Raw genomic sequence first — 25,641 nt, 5'->3', positions numbered from 1 at the left:
ACAACGGTGTGACAGTGGCACCGGGTGGTTTTGAACCTGAAACCGCCAAGGGCGGTCGGTGTCCCTGGCTCTGAGCAGGTCAGGGGAGGGGGCTGTGGTTGCCCGCAGAGGGGAGGGGGCGTTTCCTGTCCCCCCCACTGGCCAGTCCTGCTGCAGCCGCCGCTGCGTTGTGGTCTGATGCTGCCCGGGTAACGCCGGAGGAGGATGGGCGAGGCGGCGGCATGGACCTAGCGCAGCTCCTCGCCGACGCCCAGAAACATTATGAAGAGATTATACAAAGGAGCCGGCTGGTGATGGATGTCTACTGCACCCAGGTATGTGCGCCGTGTGTGGGTGGGGGGTGGTCTCCCTGCCCCTCGCCTGCCCTTCAGCCCATCCCATCCCGGCCGGGTCCCGCACATCCGCAGCGCTGACCGCCACCGTTCTGCCTCCGTCTGCAGGTTCCGGACGGCGGAGCGGCCGAGCTGACCGACGGAGACTGCCTGCAGGCCGCCAGGGCCGAGCTGAAGGATGCCCGGCGCCAGTGGCAGAGCCTTCAGCTGGAGATGGAGTCGCTGCAGGCGTGGGTAAGGACGGGACGGGATGGGACGGGACGGGCCGGGCCGGGAGGATCCACCGCTGGCACCCGCACCGCGGTTACTCCACTGTGTCTGCATCAAAGCCATGCCTTCCCCCCAGTGTCCTTGGGTGGTCACGGGCCTGCAGTGGTCCGTGGGGTATCCCCCGGACTCTGCCGGCAGGGCCGCTCCCTCGCTGCCGTCCCGGCTCCGTCCCGGTCCCGGCTACTGTCTGTTTGGAGTTCGCACGTCGTGGGCTTCCTCTGGTAACCCAGTTACCTCCCTCATCCCGAAGACGTCTGGGTTGGGGGTCCATTGGTCACTGCAAATTGTCCCCAGAGGAGTAGAACCTGTGGGGGTGTTGATGCTTGGTCAGTACCGACTCAGTGGGCCGAAGGGCCTGTTTCCATGCCGTGTCCCATGGTCCAGGAGTATCCGGGTTAACCATAAGCCCCAGATCAGAGTATCCAGCACCAGTCCTGAACCCGGACAGCAGTGACCCCCACAGTAAGGCCAGGTCTGGGGACCACATCGTGCTTGGTGCAGAATCTGGCCATGGCCTCGTCTGACAACCCCCCGAGCAGCTGCTCAAGCCCCAGTTCGGCTGCAGGGTGTGGGGTAAAGAGTGCTGCGTGGGCTGGCCGTCCCCTGAGAGGAGGGTGTGTGTGGGAACGTGTCGGGCTCTGATAGAGCTCCGAGGGTCAGGCCAGCCCCACAGCTCACTGCAACAGGCTGACCTCAAACACACAGCAACCTGACCAATAGAGACAGGAAAGTCCAAAGTCCAGGCACCTAGTATTAACACTGAAGAGCAACAGACTGACCTTCTGTACAGGCAGCGAAGGCCAGCAGATTGACGTACAGTACAGGCACTGAAGGCAACCCACAGACCTGCAGTACAGGCACTGAAGGTTGACAGTGACTCAGTACAGGTGCTAAGGACCAACACACTGACCTTTAGTACAGTCGCTGAAGTCAGTACAAGCGCTGACAGACCAATGGACAGACACCACCGACTAATTTTCTTTCCTCAGGTGAGGGTGTCGGGTTGTGGGGAGAACTGGCAGGGAAGAGAACGAGGAAGAGGGTGAGAATGAAGTTTGGGTGGCGAGTGAGGGGGTGTTGTGTGGAGGCGAGGCTGCATGTTTGGGTTCTGTACATGGGGAGGATGTGTGTGGGAGGGGCTTGGGCACTGTGCGGTGTGGGTGTGAGGTCTGAGCAGTGGCGAAGAGCGGGCACCTGAAAACACTGAGGTGAAGTGAACTACAGCATTTCAACCTCATCGGAGAATAAAAAGGGAGGAAGAAGTTTCTCACGGTGAGTTATTTTGGTTGGGAGCGCTCTGTATGAAAGGGCCGTGGAAGCAGTTTCAACAAGAACTTCACACTTGACAGGGGATTTTTGCAGGGGGCAGTGGGACCAATTGGATTGCTTTAGCTAAGATAGGCTCAATAGACCAAATGGCCTCCTTCTACAGTATAACATTCCATTAACCTTGAGGGTGAGTAAGAGGTAACTTGCGCAACAGACCTCCTTTCTCTGAAAATATTAACCATCACCTTACAAGTGCCTGGTCGAATTTGGGTTTATGTTAATGGTGCAGGTAATACATTAGTACACAATGTGTAACCCCATCACTGATTTGTACATTAACTGTGCCCCCTTAAAGCCACAACAGAGTTCGAAATGAGCACACCCTGAGCTTGCTTTCCTATCCCTCTTGAGTTCCATTAGTCACAACTCCATCCCTATAAGCAGCCAGCAGTGGAAGTCACTGGGATTGTACTTCTCTCTTAGAAATTACTTCAATCTGCAATAAAGAGTATTGGGCAGTAAATATTCATGTCAGCCAGAATAGGGCAGGCAGTCGGACTGGCAGCCCTTCTTACGTTTTCATAGAACATAGAGCATAGAACATAGAACAATACAGCACAGGAACAGGCCCTTCAGCCCACAACGTCTGCATTGAACACGATGCCGAATTAAACTAAATCCCTTCTGCTTGTACATGATCCAGATGCTTCCATCCCTGCAGATCCATGTGTCTATAAAACAGCCCCTTGAATGCCACTATCGTATCTGCTTCCACCACTCCCCCTGGCAACCCGTTCCAGACACCCACCATTCTCCGTGTAAAAAAAAACTTGTCCCATACATCTTTAACTTTCCCCCTCTCACCTTAAATGCATGCCTTCTAGTACTTGACATTTCTACCCTGGGAGAAAGGTTCCGACTGTCTATACCTCCAACTGTCTATACCTCTCATAATCTTATAAACTTTAATCAGGTCTCCCCTCAGCCTCTGACTCTACAGAGAAAACAACCCAAGTTTGTCCAACCTCTCCTTATAGCACATACCCTCTAATCTGGGCAGCATCCTGGTGAAGCTCTTCTGCATCCTCTCCAAAGCCTCCATGCCCTTCCTGTAATGGGGTGATCAGAACTGCTCACAATGCTCCAAGTGCAGCCTAACCAAAGTTTTATACAGCTGCAACATCACTTTCTGACCCTTTAACTCAATGCCCTGAAAGGCAAGCATGCCATATGCCTTCTTTACTACACTATCTACTTGCGTGGCCACTTTCAATGAGATAATGGACTTGGACCCCAAGATCCCTCTGTATATCAATGCTGTTAAGAGCCCTGCCATTAACTATTATTTCCCCCTACATTTGACCTCCCAAAGTGTACTGCCTCATATTTGCTTGGATTAAACTCCATCTCCCATTTCTCTGCCCATCTCTGGATTGCTATCAGAGCAACGTGCAAATTGGCACAGGGTCAATAAGATCAGAGAGGTGAATGTGTGGCTGAAAGATTGGTGTGGGAGAAGTGGGTTTGAATTCGTGGGACATTGAGGCCAGTACTGGGGAAGGAGGGAGCTGTTCCGATGGGACGGGCTCCACCTGAACCACGCTGGGACAAGGGTCCTGGTGAATCTCTGATCTAGGGCTGTGGATAGGGCTTTAAACTAAATCGTAGGAGGGTGGGTTCAACAGATTGGAAAAGCATGGATAAAGGAAAAGGGAAGGAGAGTGCAGGAGAGGTTACTGAATTCTCCAGAATAAAGAATAAGACAGAAAGTTTAGAAAGGGACAAGAATTTAACTTCAGGCAACATGGAGACAAATTTGAGAAGAAGGCTGGTGAATACAGGACTGAAGGTGTGATATATGAAATAAGACAGATGAGCTCATAGCGCAGTTAGAAATTGGCAGGTATGACATTGTGGGCATCAGTCGTGGTTGAAAGAAGATCAGAGCTGGGAGCTAAACATCCAAGGATACACATCCTATTGAAAAGACAGACAGGTGGGCAAAGGGGCTGGGGTGGCTCTTTTGGTAAAAAATGAAGTCAAATCCTCAGCAAGAAGTGACGTAGGATCAGAAGATGCAGAATCCTTGTGGGTAGAGTTAAGAAACTGCAAAGGTAAAAAGACCCTGATGAGAGTTACATCCAGACCTCTGAATAGTAGCCAGGATGTGGGGTTCAAATTACAACAGGAGATAGAAAAGGCATGTAAAATGGGCAATGTTACGGTGGTCATGGGGGACTTCATCACACAGCTAGACCAGGAAAATCAGGTTGGTACTGGATCCCAAGAGGAGGAATTTATAAAATGCCTATGAGATGGCTTTTTAGAGCAGCTTGTGGTCGAGCCCACCAGGGAAAAGGCAAATCTGGATTTGGTGTTATGCAGTGAACCAGATTTGATTAGGGAGATTAAGGTAAAAGAACCCTTAGGAGGCAGTGATCATAATATGATAGAATTCACCCTGCAGTTTGAGAGGGAGAAGCTGAAATCAGATGTATCGGTGTTACAGTTGAGTAAAGGTAACTACAGAGGCATGAGAAAGGAGGTGGCCAAAGCTGATTGGAAGGGGACCCTAGCAGGGATGATGATAGAGCAGCAATGGCAGGAGTTTCTGGGAATAATTCGGAAGACGCAGGATCAGTTCATCCCAAAGAAGAAGAAGCATTCTAACGGGAGGATGAGGCAACTGTGGCTGACAAGGGAGAATGGGCAAATCAAAGACAGCATAAAAGCAAAAGAGAGGGCATACAATATTGCAAAAATTAGTGAGAAGCTAGAGGATTGGGAAGCTTTTAAAAACTAAGAGAAGGCAACTGAAAGAGCAATAAGGAGAGAAAAGATGAAATATGAAGGTAAGCTAGCCAATAATATAAAAGAGGATTCCAAAAGTTTTTTCAGATATATAAAGAGTAAAAGAGAGGCAAGAGTGGACATCGGACCAGTGGAAACTGATGCTGGAGAGGTAGTAACGGGGAACAAAGAAATGGCGGACGAACTGAATAAGTATTTTGCGTCAGTCTGCACTGTGGAAGACACCAGCAATGTGCCAGAAATTCGAGAGAGTCAGTGGTAGAAGTGAGTGTAGTTGCTATTACCAAAAGGCAGGTGCTTGGGAAGCTGAAGGGTCTGAAGGTAGATAAGTCATCTGGACCAGATGGACTACACCCCAGGGTTCTGAAAGAGGTAGCTGAAGAGATTGTGGAGGCATTAGTGGTGATCTTTCAAGAATCACCAGAGTCAGAAATGGTTCTGGAGGACAGGAAAATCGCAAATGTCACTCTAGTCTTTAAGAAGGGAAGGAGGCAAAAGACAGGAAATTATAGGCCGGTTCGCCTGACTGGTCGGTAAGGCTTTAAGAGTCCATTAATAAGGATGAGGTTTCAGGGTGCTTGGAAACACATAAAATAGGCTGAAGTCAGCATGGTCTCCTTGAGAGGAAATCTTGCCTGACAAATCTGTTGGAATTCTTTGAGGAAGTAACAGGCAGAGTAGACAAAGGAGAGTCATTGGATGTTGTTTACTTGGATCTTCAGAAGGCCTTTGACAAGGTGCCGCACATGAGGCTCCTAAACAAGAGCCCATGGTGTTACAGGAAAGGTACCAGCATGGATAGAGGATTGGCTGACTGGCAGAAGGCAAAGAGTGGGAATAAAGGGGGCCTTTTCTGGTTGGCTGCCGGTGACTAGTGGTGTTCCCCAGGGGTCAGTGTTGGGTCCGCTACTTTTCACGTTATATGTTAATGATCTGGATGACGGAACTGATGGCTTTGTGGCCAAGTTTACGGATGATACAAAGACAGGTGGAGGGGCAGGTAGTGTTGAGGAAGCAGGGAGTCTGCAGAAGGAATTGGACAGGTTGGGAGAATGGGCAAAGAAGTGGCAGATGGAACACAGCGTAGGGAAGTGTACGGTCATGCACTTTGGTAGAAGGAGTAAAGGTGTAGACTCTTTTCTAAATGGGGAGCGAATTCAGAAATTGGAGGCGCAGAGGGACTTGGGAATCCTAGTGCAGGGTTCCCTGAAGGTTAACTTGCAGATTGAGTCGGTAGTAAGGAAGGCAAATGCAATGCTAGCATTCATTTCGAGAGGACTAGAATATAAAAGCAAGGATGTAATGCTGAGGGTTTTATAAGGCATTGGTCAGACCACATTTGGAGTATTGTGAGCAGTTTTGGGCCCCATATCTAAGGAAGGATGTGCTGGCATTGGAGAGGGTCCAGAGGAGGTTTATGAAAATGATCCCATCGGTGAAAGGGTTAATGTATGAGGAGCGTTTGATGGCTCTGGGCCTGTACTCGCTGGAGTTTAGAAGGATGAGGGGGGATCTCATTGAAACCCACCGAATATTGAAAGGCCTGGATAGAGTGGATGTGGAGAGGATGTTTCCAGTGGTGGGAGAGTCTAATTCTGCTTCCATGTCTTATTTCTGTAACTGATCTATATTCTGCTGTATACTTACACTTGTCTATGTTGACATTTACTATGGAACTGTTGCAGAAGTCACAGAAAACTCCAACAAGCTCAAACGTTTTTTCACCTTGCTGCCAGTTTGCACCCGTGCTCCCTTCTACACGTCCCCTCTCTGACTCTGCCCTCCCCAATCTTGATTTTTCTCCGGGAATTGGTTAGCGACCAATGTCAATGGATTCACTCACACCAACAGTGTTGTGACAGTGAGCAGGTCATCTGTTTTAGTGATGCTGTTGAGAGAAATATTGGCCCCAGAACGCCATGGGTCCCTGCAAATACAACACCGCCATTCAAACGGAAGAAGACGGGCAGAAAGCTGCAAACCACAGGGCAGTTTGCCTGACACCTGTCACCGGGAAAATGCCAGATTCATTATTAAGGAGATAATTTCAGGATATTTCAAAAATCATAACCCAATCCATCAGAATCAAATGGTTTTGAGAAAGGAAAATCATGTTTAACAATTTATTAGAGTTATTTGAGAATGTAATCTATATAGGGCACCCTGGAGATGTCACATATTTGGATTTCCGGAAGGCAGATGATAAGGTGGCATATAAAGGTTAGGTTAAAAGCTCTGGACATTATGGTAATAAATTGTTATGGATGGGGAATTGGCCAAGTAACAGAAAAAGAGAGTTGGATAAGTCAGTTTCAGGTTGGCAAGCTTTAACTAGTGTACTGCAGAGATCAGTGCTGAGACCACAACCATTTACAATCCATACTAATGACCTGGACGAAGAAATAAAATACGTTGTAGCCAAATTTGCAGACAGTACAAATGAAAATAGGTGGGAAATCAGGATATGAGGAAGACTCAAGGCATCTACAAATGGATAACCACCTACGTCCACGACGACAGCTACCTTGGTCATACTTCCTCCTACACCTCTGCTCTTACCCCTTTACCCCCAGATGGAGCAAAAACTCCTGGTCCTCACCTTCCACACCACCATCCTCCACATTCAACGTATCATCCTTTGCAATTTCCGCCAGCTCCAACAAGATTCCACCACCAGACGCATGTTCCCCTCCCCTCCGCTCTCAGTATTTCATTGTGATTTCTCCCTTTGTGACTCCTCTGCTCTTCTGTCACACCCCTTTCGTTGGAGATGTAACACCTGGCCTCTTACCCTCTTCCCCTTCCCACCATCCCGGGTCCCAAACATTCTTTCCAGGTGAAGCAGTGATTCACTCGCACTTCTAATCCAGTGAACTCCATTTGGTGTTCCACTGTGGTCTCCTCTACACTGGAGGAAACCAACCACAGATCAGATGATCGCTTTGTGGAACACCTGCAATCCATCTACAGGAGTGACCCTGAGCTCCCAGTTGCCTGCCATTTTAACTCACCATCCCCATTTCTACTCTGATCTCCTCTCTGTGGCCTGCACTGTTTCAGTGAGACCCAATGCTGGCGTGAGGAATGACATTTCATCTTCTCTCTAGGCACTGCAAACCTATTGAATTCTCCAACGTTCTTTGCATGCTCTTTCTTCCTGTCTATACAAGAACCATTTCTGACTGGCATTCATTCTGCTTTTCCTCTCAGTGCACCGTGTCCCAGTGTGCCAGAACCACATCAGCAACAGTTGCACTGCTGCAGTACCTAATCCCAGTTGCCGCTTGTCTTCACTCTATTGGAGACATTCCCCTAGTTTCACCCACATTTCACTGCTACCTAGACTAACATTTCTCTCTTTCTCAGGTTTGATGAAGGACCCTTCATCTGAAACGTTTACTGTTCAGAAAAAATTCTTAGGGACATAATTAATCTACAGTTGGAAAAGCAGGTAGTCAGTGTGTCAATGTTAGGGGGAGATCCTCACTGAAAAATTTGATTGAATTTTTTAGAGGAAGCAAAGTGTATTGACGTGGGCAGTGTTGTTGGTGGACTTCAGTAAGGATTTGAACAAGGTTCCGCATGGGAGACTGGTTCAAAAGGTTAGAGTCCATGGGATGCAATGCATATTGGATCCAAAGTTGGTTTGTTAATATAAGGCAGAGAGTGATGGTGGAGGGTTGTTTTTGTGCTAGGATGTCTTTGACCATTGGAGCACTGCAGGGTTAGACATGATGATCCTTACTGCTTGTTGTATATATTAACAATTTAGCCGTGAGTGCAGGAGGCATGATTAGTAAGTTCACAGTTGACAGGAGCAATTCTCCTGAATCTTTTTTGGACCTCCTCTAACACCTTCACACACTTTCTGTAATGTGGTGACCAGAATCAAGCATATTATTTCACTTAAGACCAGACTAGTGCTTCATAAAGATTCAGTATGACTTCCTTCCTTCCTCTAGTGCACGCATTATTAACTGCTTTCTGAACCTGCTCAGCCTGCACTTTCAGTGTTTGTGTACCCACATCCCGGGTCTTACTGCTCCTGCGACCCTTTTACAACAGTATCCTTTGTTCTATATTACTTCTTCTCATCCTTCCAAAATGCATCACCTCACATTTCTCCTCATTAAACTACATCTGCCACACGTCTGCCCATTTTTAGCAACTTTACCTTAACCAACCTTTTTCGATACCTCTGTGCTATCAATTCTGAACACCATCCAGTTTTTCAGCTATCTCCTCCTTCACTATTACTCTGGAATCACCATCTTCCCTGGACAGGTGCTGAAGACAGGTGTTTTGTTCTCATTAGACCCTAAAACTACCTCTGCACCAAGTACGTTCCCATTTTTGCCCTTCATCAGCTCACTGCTCCATTACCGTCTGCTGACTATGTATCTGCCTATCGACATGCTTGGAATCCCAATTCTGTTGGAATTGAATCTTTCCTCACAGTCCTCTCCTTTCTTATCTTAATTTTCACATCACTCCAATTCTTTTGTAATTAGTTTGGTTCTAACTGGCACATACAATCTGACTCATCACACAGTCTTTTAAGGCCTTATTGTCCTCATCACACCCAGACTCCCATCTAACCTCGTATCATCACAAACTTGAATTCACTGCCCTCTGTCGCTCACCTAGGTCACAGGTAACAATTGTAACAGCTGAAGGCCATGGACTGATCTATGGGACTTCACTCATTACATGCTGCCCTTGTAAAATGACTCACTATAGTCCTGCTTTCTTTACTGTCCCAATGTGTGCCAGAATTAGTTTCCTTTCCATATTGAAGTCATTGGCATCTTTTATAATGGACAAAGCAACTGTGTTCTTATAGGAATATGATTTGAATATGAAGAGCTCACATGGATTTGTGAAGGGCCGATGTCAGTTGTATTTATTGAGTAAGTTATTAAAATAGGAGCCAGGGGAATGTCTATGGGTGGAGTTTTTATGGCTTCATAAAATCATTCATAATGTTCCACATTATAGATTGTTAACTCAGCTTAAATTCCACGGGAATGAAGCAAATTATTCACCTGTCTGGGCGATAGGTTCAATGGTCAATACAGAGAGTAGGGGTAATGGACATACAAGTGGAAGGAAGGGACTAGCAGTGATGCACAAGATCTATCCAGGGGTATCAGCTGATTATTCAGTACATTTGCTAATGATTTTAATCAGACAATAGAGGGCCATTTGCACGAGTGAGACAATCACATGAAGATTGTGGGTATGTGATGGAGTCAGGAGCATTGATAGAGTGAGTGAGTGGGCAAAAGATGGCAGGTGTACCTCAGCGCAGGTGAACGTGATCATTCATGTTTCACCACAAGGGAGAGAGCTGAATATTTCTAGCTCATGAGGAGCTAGAAATAGATTTAGTCATCTGACAACAAGATGTGATCAGAATGCTGGTGTTTATAAATGGAAGCTACAATATAACGGGAAGCTATGGTACAGCTACCCAATGCCCTGGTGAGACCACAGCCCGGAATACGTGAGCAGATGGAGATAGGTGAGGGCTCCAGAACCAAGAGGCTTAAAATTAACGCTGAAGCTCACCGGACTGAAGTTGGGAAAAAGATTTCAACAACATGGGGAAAAAGAGTTAGGTCACATCTCCAATCATCTCACTGAAGGTGGAAGAGGGTCCGCGGGCTGAAGTCCTCCTCCTCTGGTGCTATTAGAAAGCTTGGGTGTTAGTTAGCTCTCTCAGGGGAGCTGCCTGCAGGCCAGTGGCTTTGACTGACAGCTTGGCAGGAAATCCAGTGCCCTCCCCGAATTCACCAAGTTCCCACCAGCAGTAGCACAGGAGGTTTAATCACAAATAAAGTTCAATGTCAGTCACACACACCCTGTTCTACATTTTGTTTAAAAAAACAAATCATTTGTAAAATAAAAGAGAATCTTAGTCATGGATCAGAGGTTGTAATTTATTGGCAGCTACGCCCGATGTCTGACATCGCATTCACATACAGTAGGCATCGCCCTGACAGCAACTCAGAGTGACAAGTGCGGCAGCTGACGCTCCTTCATGCTCCAGTTGTCCTCTCGATCGAAGACAGATCACGGGACAAGCCTCAGACACACTGACGCAAAGTGTTGGTGCACCATCTGGTGCCATTTGTTGTATCATTGCATCACTCAGTCCTCAGCCTCCAACTCGCTGTGAAGTCAGGCACTGTATATCTGTTACTGGGCCAGGCATGGTTAGTGGACTCCCCCTTGTCACAGAGTTGTGGGTTCCAGAGATTTGAGCACAATGTTCACGCAGGTTCTCTGGTACAATGTTGAGGGAGTGCCATGCTGCAGGAAGAGCAGCACTGAGAGAGTGTTGCAATATGTGTAGTCCTTTATTGAGGGACTGTTGCACTATGTGTGGGGCAGTGCTAAGCAGCACCTGATGTGCGGGGGGCAGTACAGAGCGACATTGTGAGGGAGTGTAACACTGTCAGAGGAAGAAGCTCCACACTGTGGGGGGGGGGCGGTTCTGAGGGAGGGTCACACTGTGGGGGGGGGGCGGTGCTGAGGGAGGGTCACACTGTGGGAGGGGCCGTACTGTGGGAGCACCGCACTGTGGGAGGGGAGTTGAGGAGGGAGCGCAGTGCTGAGGGAGTGTGGTGCTATTGTGAGGGTAGTACTGAAGGAACTCAACACTGGCTGAGGTGCTGTCTTTTGGGTGAGGGGTAAAACCAAAGCTTTGGCTGTTCATTCCGATCGTACGGCACTATTTTAAAGAACTTGAGAAGGTAAGAAGTATGTTCAGCAGTGGGACTCAGCCGTTGGCTCTGACCTTTGACTGGTTCCTTGGCCACCACCTCACCTTCCTGCCCAATCCCCATAATGTTGGACTTCACAAGTCACCCACTCATCCTTGGATATGTTCAGTGATTCCTGCCACAGCAGGTAGAGGATTCCAAAGATGTGCTGGGCGGTTAGTTGCCCCTGGTGTGTATTGGTGAGAGTCGATGGGAATTAGAGGGAGAATAGGTCACAGGGAAGAAGGGGGACTGATGGGAATGTTCTGATAGCCAGCACAGACTCGATAGCTGAGTGCCTCTTTTAGGCATCATAAGAACTCTAAGGTGAGAGAACAATGTACGGGTGAGTTAACAAAAGGTGAGGCAATTTGAAGTCATTCACTTGGAAGGAGGGGTGGAAAAACAGGATATTTTCTAAATGAAGGTCAAATGTTGGTGTGTAGAGAGATTTGTGTGGACAGGAGATGTAGGTGTAACCTTGAGAAACAGAATATCAACATTCAGGTACTGAAGGCAATTGGAAAATCAAGTGGTATATTGATGTTAGTTGCAGGGGGTGGTACACGTAATGACCCAACTGACATTATGTGTAACTATGTGGGCGTTTCTCTCGCACAGTTAGATGATGGTGGGGATGGTGTATGGCAAAACAGTGAACAAGTGCAAGGAAACACTGCTGCCACATGCAATGGGTCCATGATGCCCGCACTGCTGAATAGGCCTTAATGGCGTTTTCCTTGTGAGCCTGGGATGGAAATGAGTTAAGTCCAGTGCTGGCATGTGGGATCATTGGGGAGAAAGACTGCAGGGTGGGGAAGGTCAGGGATTGGGAGGAAGTCCAGGTCAAGAGATAGTCAGGGATGGAGATGGGAAGTCAAGTGGCCATGAGGTCAGGCTGTCATTCAGAGGTGGGTTGGGGGTTGCAAAGTTGTTGGGGGTGAGATGGTCATGAAGCCTGTTTTTTTGTTGGGAACCCCAACAGAGAGCTACTTAAATACGTTACTTACTGGAGACTGACCTGCTGGGCTTCCAATCCTGGACTTCACAGGCTAGGACCTGATCTAATGGCCCTCTCCCCCGTTATACACACTCATCTCTAACGCTGACTCCACTGGGCACCTTGGCTTCAAATGGTGCCCTCAGAGTGGTTTCAGATTCCTCCGTCTTCCTTCAGGTACCAAGAATGTTTCCTTTGCTTACACAAGGATTCCCATTACGGGTGTTTCCTTATGCAATCCCATTATGAATTTTTGCACAGAGATTCCTTTCTGGATGTTTACACAGGGATTCCCATTCTATGGATTTACACAGAGTGACATTAATGCAGGGCACAGTAAATAGGAACTTAGAGGTACATGCAACAAGTTTTAAACAAATAATGGGAATCTAATCTAGTTATGGACCAATAAGCAAATTAGTAGTAATTTTTATGTGGAGGATGGATTCATGGAATATATTAGAGAGATGGCTTTTCAGTCTGTATGTTGAAGGCCTTCTGTAATGTGCCACAGAAGACCTCACTATTACTGAGTCTACCTGCACAGGTACATCACTGACTTCCCCTGTGCTGTAACCTGCCACCTTTGCACATCATTGACCCAACTGACTTCATGTGCAACTGTGTGGGTGTTTCTCTCACCTCTCATGTTCCGGTATTAGATGTCTTAGAGGTTTCAAAGGTGGATAAATCCTCAGGGCCAGATGGGCTGCTATGGAAGGTAAGGGTGGAGATTGTTGGAGCCCTGAAAAAGACTTTTAAATCACTGCTGGTCGCAGGTGAGGTGCCAAATCTCTGGGGAACAGCAAATGAGGTAATTTTATGTGAGAAGGGCAGTGGCTGGGTAATCACGTGCCAGTGCATATAATACCAGTGGTAGTAAAATCACCGGAAAAATCGCCGGAGGGACCGGATTAATTTCTATTTGGAATGACGGAGATTAATCAAAGATAGTCAGTGTGGCCGTGGCAGGGTTGGGGACCCTGACTGACCCTTTGATTTCCTGTTTAGAAGAGATAATTGAATATATTGATGAGGGCAGTGTGGTTGGTGAGGTTTACACGGAGACACAAGAGACTGCAGATGCTGGAACCTGGAGCAACAAATGAGCTGCTGGAGGAACTCAGCAGGTCGGGGCAGCATCTGTGGAGGGGTAATGGACAGCAGGCGTTTTGGGTTGAGACCCTTCATCATACATGGACTTCAATGAGGCCTTTGTCAAGGTCCCCCATGGGAAACTATTCCGAGGCCAGAGCCAGTGGGATCCCAGCAAATTGTCAAATAGGATCCAAAATTGCTTGGGAAACAGGAGGCAGCGCGAGGTTGTGGAGGGTTGTTTAGTTCTGTTTCTGCACTTCCGCTTCTGGGGTCCAGTTACTTCTCTCTGCAGTGTGTTGTGGACAATGGCAAGAAGTTTGTTATCAGTTTAGAGGAGTGAAATTGTACATTTTACTTGGTGTATTCAAATTTTTGTAAACACTACAGGTGTGGCAATGGTTAACGCCAAGAACATGGCAAGCAACTTGATTAAAGCCGTATGCTATAGTAATATGTCATGTGATAGGAAACACTTTCATGTTTCCGGAGATTGTTGGCTGTATGTATGAAAGTAGGAGATTTTGCACTCACTGAGCGGAGATCTCCTTTGGACGGAGCTTGTGAGCAGTGCCAATAGCATAAATAGAGAAGATGTACTTACATTTGCTGTTGCTATGGGTTACTGATGTCGGTAGATATGTGAGAAGAGTGTTTTGCTTTCCCTTGATAACAGCTTTGTGGAGTAATTGCGAAAAAAATCATAACGTGTCCTTACAGGAGGCAGGATTGGAGGAGGTACAGTTGGAGGCAGGATTTAACATTGATTAGACCTCAGGGAGTATTGTGTACAGTTCTGGTACCATTGGGTGGGGGGGGGGGGGGTGGTTGGGGAGAGAGCCCAAGAGATTCACACCAGGATGTTGCCTGGAATGGAGGGTTGCAGTTATAAGGACAGATTGGACAGGCTGGGCTTGAGTCAAAGAGTAAAACAGCATGGAAATGGGCCCTTTGGCCCAACTGGTCAATGCCAACCAAGATTTCCATCTAAGCCAGTCCCATTTACCTGTGTTTGGCCCATATCCCTCTAAACCTTTCCTATCCATGTACCTGTCCAAGTGTTTTTGAAATGTTGTTAATGTACCTGCCTCAACTGCTTCCTCTGGCAGTTCATTCCATATATGGACCACATTCCTTTAAATCGCTCCCCTCTCACCTTAAACCTATGCCCTCCAGTTCTTGATTCCTGAGGAAAAGACTGTGTACAGTCACCCTATCTATGCCCCTCATGATTTATACACCTGTATAAGATTCATTCTCCTACACTCCAATGGATAAAGTCCTAGCCTGCTCAACCTCTATAACTCAGTCCGTCGAGTCCCGGTAACATCCTTGTCGATCTTTTTTGCACTCTTTGCAGCTCAACGGCATCTTTCCCATAACGGGGTGACCAAACCTGAACACAATACTCGATATGCAGCCTCACCAACATCCTGCACAACTCTAAGGGGTGACCTTAGAAGTTTGTAATATTATGAGCGCAGATAGGATCTTTTCCCTGGGCAGGGAAGTTCAGAACTAGGGGGACCAGGTTTAAGGAGATCTGAGGGGTAAGTTTTCCACATGGGATGGTGAATATTTGGAAGGAGCTGACGGAGGAAGTGGTGAAGGCAGATACAATTGCAACATTTAGAAAGCATTTGGACAGGTACTTGAATAGGAAATATGTAAAAGGCATATGGGCCTAAAATGGGCAAATCGGATTAGTGTACATAAGTCCTATCCCTTTGAATTTTCTCCAATAATTTCCTTGCCACTCACTGCCCTGTAGTTCTCTAGCACATCCCTGCTGTACCAAAATAAAGGAGAAACATTAACCATCCTCCAGCCTTCTGGTAACTCAACCCTGGAAAACAAAGATGCAGAGACCTCCACTGGGGCCCCATCTACCTCCTCCCTTGCTTCCTATAGCATCCCGGGATAGATCTCATCTGGCCCGGTGGATTTATCAATCCTTTAATGTCCCATGACATCTAACATCTCCCCCTTAATACTGACCTGCTCAGGATTATCCATGCACCCCTCCCTGAACTCGTTATCTTCCATGTCCTTCTTAGTGAAATCAGTTGGCAATTATTTGTTTAGGACCTTGCCCACATCCCCTGGTTCCACACAGATTACCCATTTAGTCCCCAAGGTACAACAAACAATTAGGAAAACAAAAAATATGTTGGCCTTTGTTACAAGAGGACTTCAGTAGAAGTGTAGACAATCTCCAATTACGCATGCTCTGGTGAGACTCTGTGTGGAATATGATGTACAGGACTGTTCCCCCTACCAATGAAAGCATAACATTGTGTTAGGGGTGCAAGGAAGGGTTTGATTCCTGGAATGGTGGGTTTATCCTATGAAGAGAGGTTAAGCAGACCAGGCCTGTACTCTCTACAGTTCAGAAGAATAAGAAGTGATTTGCTGAAATGCACAAAAATTTCTATGGGTCTTGCCAGGGTGGCTCCAGGGTACATGCAGACAGAATGCTTCCCCCAGCTGGGATGTTGAGAACCAGGGGTCACGGTCTCAAAGTAAGGGGTTGGCCATTCAGCACTGAGACGCAAAGACACTTCACTGTGGGTTAGTGAATCTTTGGAATTCTGAGAGGACTGACTACGGCAGTTCAGTTGTAAGTGTGTCCAACAAAGATGGAGAGAGTTTTGGAAATTAGTGTAATTGGGTAATATGGGATTAAAACAGGGAGGTGATGCCTGAGGCCGACATGATCTTCTTCAATAGAGGAGCAAGAGCAAGGAGCCTAAATAACCTCCTGCTTCTAATTCCTATAGAAGCTCAGACAGTAACTATTTACCTACAGGTGTTCCCATTTCAGATATTTACATGGGGGTTCACAGTGTAGGTGTTGTGATAGGGTTGCCCACTATAAGTGTGCAAAAAGAGATTCCCATTATAAATACATGGACAGGGATTCGGATACCAAATATTTAGCTAGGAACTCCTGACTTAAAACAAAAAAAAGCACACCGTGTAAACCTGAAATAAAACTTGAAAATATTGGAAACAATTTGTTGGGTCAATGACCTTTCATTAGAATGTCCTAAATACTACCACAGTAAGCAGGATTTGTTGAAAATCATGGCAGTTGAATATAAGTTGTATGAACTAAAGTATTCCCAGCAAAACAAAAACAGATATCCTTGTGTGAAGATTAACTGTTAAGAAATAAAAAGAAGTTCCATGTTTTCTAAGAACATTAAGTGTGTGCCCTGAGATGAGATTCTCATGGCTCTGTTTTGAATTGCAGCAGAAGGGTTTGGAGCATTCGCTGCATGCGACAGAACAGAGACACGAGCAGCAGCTGAGGAGACTGGCGAGTGTAATTGGAGAGTTGGAGGATGAGTTAAAGGAAGTCAGGAGAGACATTGAACACCAGGTTTGCGAACACGAGTTGTTGCTCAACACCAAAGTGAGACTGGAGGGAGAGATAGCAAGGTACCGCAGTCTTCTGGACAGAGAGGAGGGAAGGTGAGTGACGGACTTCTGTTGTCCTGTTTAGTGGGAATGTAATGTGGTTATTTATATTTGGTGTTTATGTTAAATGTAAGTCTTAATTTTCGGTTGTTTAGAAACATAGAAAACCTACAGCACAATTCAGGCCCTTCGGCCCACAAAGCTGTGCCGAACATGTCCCTACCTTAGAGATCCATAGCCCTCCATATTTGTTCTGATTTTTGAGTAAGTTTTTTTACCTCCATCTTTTCTGCTGAAAAGCCTGATTGTTGCATTCATCACAAGCAGCCAATCATTCCTCACACGTGACTGGATAGCTATTTGACTGTGGGTATGTTACACCCAAGCCTGATGTTAAAGCACTCACTGTCCAAATGTGGACACTGAATGGTGATCTGCAGCAAGGAACACGCACCTTGTTATTTCATCCTTTCCCTGAGCAAGGGGCTAGTTACTCTACAACAATGTGTCTGCACTGTACCTCCAAAGGCATTTTGCGGGACCATTATCAAAACAAAGTTACACCAAGCCAATAGGGGATTAGGACAGGTGACCAAAGACATGAGGTTTGATTTGTGTTTTTAGGAGGAGGAAGTGCCAAGGTTTGAGGGAATTCCAGAAAGAACTGAGGCAACTGGACGCAAGGAAATCAGTGGGGGAATAATTCCAGGATGAGCAAGAGGTCAGAACTGGACACGTGCAGAGATCAGAGTGTGTAGGGTGGAGCAGACGGCAGAGACTGGGGAGGCCATGGAGGGATTTGAAATCAAACTCAGCCTGCGAATGGCTGCAGTCCATGGCCCATGGTTTTTGCTCTGCTCAGTGAGTCTCCGTGAGCGGAACACAGTAGAAAGTTCCAACGCTCGAGAGGCCAGGTAGCCTTGACTCTTACCTCTAGAAAATGGGGTTGAAGGACAGCCTCTGAGCACCTTAATATGATAGAGGTCAATACAGAAGGCACAGACGTACAGTATCTCACTGTGATCTTGTATATCAGACTGTCACATGTCAATCCAACAGGAATTCAGAAGAAGCCTTTGCCCCAGACTGCAGGGACAATGTGGGACTTTGTCCCCCAGTGAGGGGTGGAAGTGAATGGCAGGAACAGGTTAGGGGAAGCTGATAAACACGAGGGGGAGAGGAGAAAGAGGGGGAGGAGGGACTGGTTGGCTGACAAAAACTGGCACCGAAAAGATGGGATTGGTTTATTATTGTCACATGTACCGAGGTACAATGAAAAACTTGTTTTGCACACCGAGGTACAGGTCAATTCATTACACAGTGCAGTCACATTGAGTTAGTACAGAGTGCATGAGGTCGTACAGGTCAAAACAATAACAGTACAGAGTAAAGTGTCCCAGCTACAGAGAAAGTGCAGTGCAATAAGGTGCAAGGTCACAACAAGGTTAGATTGTGAGGTCAGAGTCCACCTCATCATATAAGGAACCATTCAATAGTCTTATCACCATGAGATAGGAAGCTGTCCTTGAGCCTGGTGGGACGTGCCCTCAGGCTCCTGTATCTTCTGCTTGATGGAAGAGGAGAGAAGAGAGAATGACCGGGTGGGTGGGGTCTTTGATTATGCTGGCTGTTTATACCAAGGCAGCGAGAGGTAAAGACAGAGTCCATGGAGGAGAGCCTGGTTTCCGTGACGCGCTGGGCTGTGTCCACAACTCTCTGCAGTTTCTTGCGGTCCCGAGCAGAGCAGTTGCCATACCAAGCCGTGATGCATCCAGACAGGATGCTTTCTATGGTGCATCGATAAAGTTGGTGAGTGAGTAGGGCCAACTGATGTGCTTCATTGCAGTGAATAAAGAGAGCAAGATCCTACACCCAAAGGCTCAGTGCAGCGTGTTAAATTGGAAACATGCAAAGCATGCAGAATCTGGAGGAGAGAAGTTGACGGGGAAGACAGAATGCAGTGTTTGCAAACTGACTGGTAGATGGACTATCCAGGCTGTGTGATTGGAGGAGCACAGCTGCCAGTCAGAAGGCTCATTAACCACCAGCTGGAGTAACCACTTAACTTCAGCACGGTTCTTTGGGCGCTTTTGTTGTCTCAGTGATATTGCTGGGAGCTGGATGTGCAGCTGCACAGGATGACTAGGTTTCTGTTGCAAAGACTGCTATCGACCCAGCATCACAGTGACTGCCAGCCAACAGTTTGTCTCTGCACCACAATAATACTTCTACAATCTTTACACTGTCCATCCATTTCAGATTGACCAGGGCAGCCACCGTTGGCTCTCAATCATCGCACAGCTGTTTCCGTCAGAAAAAGGTGACTCTCCCTTCAGGTAAGTGTGACATATGACCCACTTTACAATCTGGTTCAGGAAACGTCTCAAGTATCTTTTAAAAATAGGACACCAGGTAACATCTTGCATCGGATTTAAGCTGATCATTGCAGCTTGGACAGTGTAGACAGGCCATTAATCCTGTCTCAAAGATTTTTTTCTTTTTTTTTTTGCTTTGCTGTGTCTAACTCATGCAGTCCCAGCCCTAGGAGTGTGTGACTAGACAGGGTATAGGGAGCTTCACTCCATGTCTAATCCGTTACTTTTCTCATTTTGTGGAGGAGCTTTACTCTGTCAATTTATGCCCTGAGAATGTGTTACAGGAAAATGAAAGAGAGCTTTACTGTGTCTGATCCTTGTGTGGGAGTGTGTGCTGGGACAGTGTAGGGGAAGCTTTAAGTTAACCCTAGGCTGTCCTTGCCCTGGGATGTGTGATGGGACAATGTGGAGGGAGCCCTTACTCTGTATTTTTTCTATTTTACTTTAAAATAACTTGATTTAAAACATCAAGTAAAAACATTTAAAGCATTATTCTCCTTGTCCAGGACACCCTCCAGCCCATGTGCCAACTGGTCTCAGAAGGCCTCCAGCAAGCTAACATTCACCATAAGCACCCTCTCCAGGGACGCCTGGGCAAAAGCATAACCTTGAAGAGGGGCATGCGGTTGGCTGGAGCAGGCCTCTTGGAGGGCCACTTCCTGGACCAGTGAATGGCCGCCTTGGCCTAGGCCTGAAATAGACCAATAAGAGGTCCCCAACCAACTTGACCCCAAAGATCAGGAGCATGGGGCTGAAGTCCAATCAGAACCTGAGGAGCAGCTCCTTCAAATATCAGAAACATCCCTCTAACCCTGAGCGTGTGTGACAGGGAGATTAGAATTACATGTGAGGAAGATCTTGTGCCTATGAAATGCATTGGGAAGGATGACCAAAAACTGAAGGCACTTTGCCCTTTCTGGCACAGCTTTACTTCTCAGCCACAGAAGTGCAAAGACCTCCTGCTCCTGGCTGGTGTCAGGCGCTAGTGGACTGAATCAGATTGGACTGACAACCTACCTTGGAAAATGTTGTTAATGTTGTCTGGTACCATAATGCCACAAAGTTGACTGATTATCACAGTCTAGTGCACAAATGTTTTTCAAAGGATCAACATCCTTGTTGCAGTCTGCCCAGCTGTGGATTTAGTCCACACCCTCAAAGCAGTTGACAGTGCCAGTAAATAAGCACAAAGGAAGAGCCCCATCACCATTTTCCCAGGGGGAACTAGGGATTCAATCACCGCGGTCTTCCCTGCAGTGCCCAATTACCAGGAGTGAATTAAAAGGTGAACTGTGTGGCTGATTCCATTACCCCCACATCTGGGAGGGAAGTTGCTGAACAATGCAGCTGCCTTCTCCCCACAAAGGTCTGGAATCCTGGACTGATTTTGATGAAGGTTAATGTGGGACAATCTCCCACCATTCCCCAGATGCAGTCATTCCACAACAAGCAGTCCTCAGTGGGAGCAGGACACTTCTGCACCATTGAGTCATGGAAGGTTAGAGTACAGAAGGGACCATTTTGCCCCATTGCATCTATTCCAGCTGATAAATAAAGCTGTCCAGTTAATCCCACTTCCCGCTCTTGGTCCATAGGTGAGGGCCCTCCACGTGCTTGTCCAGGTGCCCTGGAAATGTGGTGAGGTTTCTGCCACCACTCTCTGGGCAGTGAATAGTCAGGGTGGAAAGGTTTTTCCTCCAATCTTTATTCCTTAAATCTACATTCCTGAGTTATTAAACTCTCTGCCAGGGAGATTGTTCAGCCTGCCTTGAACTTTCACTTAATCTCAGTATTCTTTGAAGAGAAACAACCCCAGTGTAGTTGGCCTCTCCTCATGATTGTCTCCAGCCCTGGCACCATCCAAGTAAACCTTCTCAGCACTCTCTCCAATGCTCTCACATCCTCTCTGCAGCAGGTGATCAGCACTGTACACTGTACTCCTGCTGTGGCCTCCAGTGTTTTGTACAGTCCTAGAATGACTTCCCTATTCTTGTACTCTATGCCTCGGCTGATACAGGCCGGTGCACTGTATGCCTTCTGTTCTTGTTTGCTGTTCTGCTACCTCTGGGGATTGGTTATGTGCTGTGAGGTCTGTAAACTGCTCTGTGTCTGCCCGGTTATCATGATCCTTGCCTTTACTCTCCCCAAATGTTTTCCCTTAACACCTCTGAATCCCATTACCCACTTCACAAAAGTCCTTTCTGCCCAAGCCCCAACCTCAGGCATGCAGTCATGTTGGTAGGAGGGGTCTGAGAACTGTTGGATGCCCCTGTTGACACACAGGTCACCAGTTTTGACAGATTACTGTATCTCCTGCAGCAGCTGCTGTAACTGACGGCTCTCTGGAGCAGAGGATTGAGATGGTGACAACACAACAGATCCTTGGTCACAACATGGTAGCCGAGAGCTCAAAAGCTCATGGCAAATTCAGTAAGTACAAGAATTTCTATTTCATATTTAATGAAGCCCTGAATAAACAGAGGAGGAATGGTGCCAGATCATTTTGATTCATTCCTGGAATGTGGCCACTACTGACAGGGCCAACAATTGCCCAACTCCCCTGTCCTGAGGAGGCTGTAGTGAGCCTCCCATTACCCCAGGAGCTGGATGGTAGCCTAATGTTTCACTTCAGAGGACCACACTGGAAGCACTATTTGTCCACGACTCAGCACTCACTGAGGTCTTGGGGAAGAGCTGTAATGTGTTCAGGAAAGACTTTGATTTTGCAAAGCAGCTCTTTTTTCCTGTGTGTCCACCTCCACAGGTGAGGAGCTTCTCCCCAAAGGCAGAAGGAGCCTCTCTGGACTGGGACTGGGGGCAGCCTGCCACTGAAAGGGGAAAACACAAACTAAGCTATTAATACAGATAGATGACCATTGTTTTGGAGGACGCCTCCCCTGCCGGGCACGCCCTCCTGCTCTGCATTTCACACTCCTACCTTCTCATGTCTCTGTTCGCACTCTCTAACTGCCCCCCTCCCCTCCCATTCACTCAATGATCAGATATCCTGTTCGCAGTTTATCCCCGATGGTCACTCCTGTTTTCATCCAGTCATAGACACCCCCCCCCCCCCCCACCCCACGCTCCCTGCGGCAGAACCAGCTCTCTCCTTCCCCGTTTTGAGGAAGGGACCTGAACCATTTACCCTGTTTCTCTGCTACAGATGCGGCCTGGCCTGCTGAGTATTTCCGGCATTTCCTGTTTTTATTTCAGATATTCTGCTCCCGCAGTTTTGTTTACAGAAGGTGGAATGTTGTGGATGAGGCTTGGCCACGTTAGAGCCGGGTCGGGCGCTCACGACCCAGCACCGGTCAGTGTGTCGGTGAGGAGGGGCAGGCTGAGCAGGGAGCTGCCGGCGGCTCCGGACTTCAGCAGGGATGAGGGCTGGGGAACCATTCGCGGCGTCCCCACCTTGTCCCCGGGTCCCATCATTCAGGTGGCCTGTTTCCCGGACATGGAACACTCTCCCCCCGCCCCAGAAGGTCTCCCATTGCGGAGGTCCTTCCCTCCCCTCCCCTCCCCTCCCTCGCCTTTCCCATTGTTGCGGCAGGACCCGGGGTTCCAATTCTGCTCCATCCTGGGATGGTCGCCTCAGCTGGGAGCTCTTGGCCGCCCCGCTCAGCATCCCTGTGTCGTTTCAGGACAGAGAAGGTGGACGAGGTGATCAAAGAATGGGAGTGCTCCTTCTTCAAGGACAACCCGCACCTCCGCAAGAAATCGGCCTCCCTCCGCTTCGACCTGCACCTGGCGGCGACCGACGAAGGCTGCCCGCCCTGCAAGCAAGGCGCCCTCCCCGACATCGAACTGCGGCTGGTGATGAGAAAGTCCAGCAGCATCCCCTCCCTCAAGTCGTAACCCGAGCCCACCCGCAGCTGTGGCGCTCTCCGCCCCACCCGAGGCCGGGCCACCATCCTCGGTGTCCAGCGGGCTCTTGCGCCTCTCTCGACATTTATCACATTTCTCCATAAACAAGGGTGCATGCAAATCAAACCAGAGGCAAGTTAATTCGGAGACGGGGGCTGGTCGCGGCAGTGACCAGGGTGCAGGCGCCGCAAGCAGGACTCGGTGACACGGGTCGGTGTCGCTGTTAAGCGAGGGCAGAATGAACGGCCCTGAAGTGGAATGTCCCGCTGACAGTTCTTATTGTGGTCGGGATATCGGCTGGGAACTGGAACCCGGCCGCAGGCGGCACCCTGGGCAGAGGGGAAGGGAATGAAACAAGAAAAGAAAACTAATAACCAGATTCAATGCAAAGCCTTAAATAGCTTCAGATCCATATATTGCTTAATTCCCCATAACGGTGACCAATACTGAATGTAACCGACTATCTTTCTCCTTATCTGTGGAATGTAATCGCTTCGACGCACACGCGGACTGTTGCTCAGCGGGGCTGAGGGTCGGACCCTCCCTGGGGTGATGCGGAGGGGCCGGTTACCTGCGCTTCACCTCGGCCGAAGGGGGTAAATTTGTGTAACTGATTCCCAGTGTTCTGGCCCCAGGAGCCGGGGCAAGGGCCGACGGGCCGCAACCACACTGCTGAACAGTTACAGCTGAGGGGGGGTGGGGGGACTGGAAGGAGAGGAGAGAGGACAAGGCGTGGGAAGGCAGGCCGCTCCTGGAGGTGACTGGCCGGGGGTTTGGGTATGGGAGGAATAATGGGCCGGTGTTCAGTTGTAGACTGAATATTGACGGACTCTTGGAGTCTCGGCGCACAGACACCTTTGACGGGGAGTTGCGGGAGGAGTTTCTTGGGCAGGACTGAGGGACAGTCTAGGGGTAAGGGCTGAATTGCTGTAAGATATCCTCGGCGATGTTCACCCACAACCTAAGCGCCACATTTTGTTAACCCGCTTTCTATTCTGCTCGGCAGGGACAGAGTGGATGGGGCAGAGAGTTGACCGTGAGGTCCGGTCGTGTGTGAGAGAGGGGTGAGACTGGTGGGAAGGATCAGGTGATGCTCTGGGGATCCACAGGTTACCTGCAGATGCTGGAGACACTCCCTCATTTGGTTCCAGGCTCCACCTTCCCACCATCCTGTCGGGTACCACCACCCGCAGCCCTCTGTCACCTCCACCTATCACCTGCCAGCCTCTGTCGCCAGTTCCACCCCTCCCTGCCCCACATGGCAATCAACCCCCCCCCCCTCACCTCTGTACTGGCTACCTCCCCTCTTTCAATCCAGGTGAAGGGTCTCGACCTGACATGTCGACTGTGCAGTTCCCTCCTGACCCGCTGAGTTGTTCCAGCAGCTGTTTTTTTTTTGTAGATGATGCCTGGGTTGGTGGGGGTGGTGTGTGTGGGGGGGGGGGGGGGAGGGGGAGGGGGTGGGGGGGGGAGGTCTATTGGGCTGGGATCCTGGCTCTTTCCGAGGGAGGGGCAACTGAAAAAACCAGACCAGTTGCAGAAGGCAAGGCAGCTCAGGGGTGTTGCATTTGCTGCATGTGACCCCTCTGCACCGGCTGCATCGCCGGGAGCCCCAGACCCTGCCTTAGCACAGTGCAGAGTACCTCACCCTGCGGTCCCGGCGTGGGGGGGGGGGGGGGCGGCTTGTGATTCACCGAGTCCTCTGGGTTTCTGACTGCCGTCAATTATCCGCGCTTATTCAGTTAGCAGTTTAAACCCCGAGTACCTCACGGGTTAGATAAAGAAGTAGTGCTGATCCAGCTGAGAGGACCGGCGAGTAAAGGCTTGGTCAGAGGAGGAGGAGAGAGATCTGGGGAGGTACCCCAATCCCAGGGACCTCAGCCGCGCTGGATGCACGGGTGACATCAGAGATTCTGCAGATGCCGGAATCTGGAGCAACACACACAATGCTGGAGGAACTCAGCAGGTCAGGCGGCATCTGTGGAGAGAAATGAAGAGTCGAGGTTTTGGGTCCGAAACGTCGACTGTTTATTTCCCTCCATAGATGCTGCCTGGCCTGCTGAGTTCCTCCAGCATTGTGTGTGTGTTGCTGCTGGTTTCATCAGGGATCATTTGGTGCTGTGGTCCTGGTGCTGGATGTGGGGGCCCAAATCTGCCCTCTGCCGGCATTTGACAGGAATACACGTGGCAGCGGTGACAAGAGGAGCTCCAGCCCCTCTCTCCCTCCCCGGCTGGGGGGCATTTAGTCCACAAATCACAGCCTCAGTCAGCTCCCTGTGAAGAAGCTACTCGGTGAGACCAAAAGCGGATCCGTACCTTAACTCTATTGACCTTGGTCCCATGGTCCTCGGTCAGATTGACCATAAAGTTTCTACTAAAGTTTTACTCAACGTTCCACGTTGGCGATACGCAAGCCGGCCGCGTTCTGGTCCAAC

At 48.6% G+C, this 25,641-nt stretch overlaps 1 protein-coding gene across 1 annotated transcript; it reads left to right on the top strand.

Moving 5' to 3' along the window:
* Positions 1 to 22: 22 nt before the first annotated feature.
* krt222 (keratin 222) lies at positions 23 to 24,614 on the top strand. Its single transcript, XM_052038716.1, has 6 exons — positions 23 to 314; positions 441 to 566; positions 16,801 to 17,021; positions 19,227 to 19,303; positions 21,662 to 21,776; positions 22,984 to 24,614. The coding sequence occupies exons 1-6, from the start codon at positions 222 to 224 to the stop codon at positions 23,195 to 23,197; spliced, it is 846 nt and encodes a 281-aa protein (XP_051894676.1). The 5' UTR covers positions 23 to 221; the 3' UTR covers positions 23,198 to 24,614.
* Positions 24,615 to 25,641: the final 1,027 nt, after the last annotated feature.

The sequence above is a fragment of the Pristis pectinata genome, chromosome 25, assembly GCF_009764475.1.
Source record: "Pristis pectinata isolate sPriPec2 chromosome 25, sPriPec2.1.pri, whole genome shotgun sequence".
NCBI lineage: Eukaryota > Metazoa > Chordata > Chondrichthyes > Rhinopristiformes > Pristidae > Pristis > Pristis pectinata.
The sequence above is the reverse complement of the archived record's forward strand: the minus strand, read 5'-3'. Positions and strand labels throughout refer to the sequence as shown.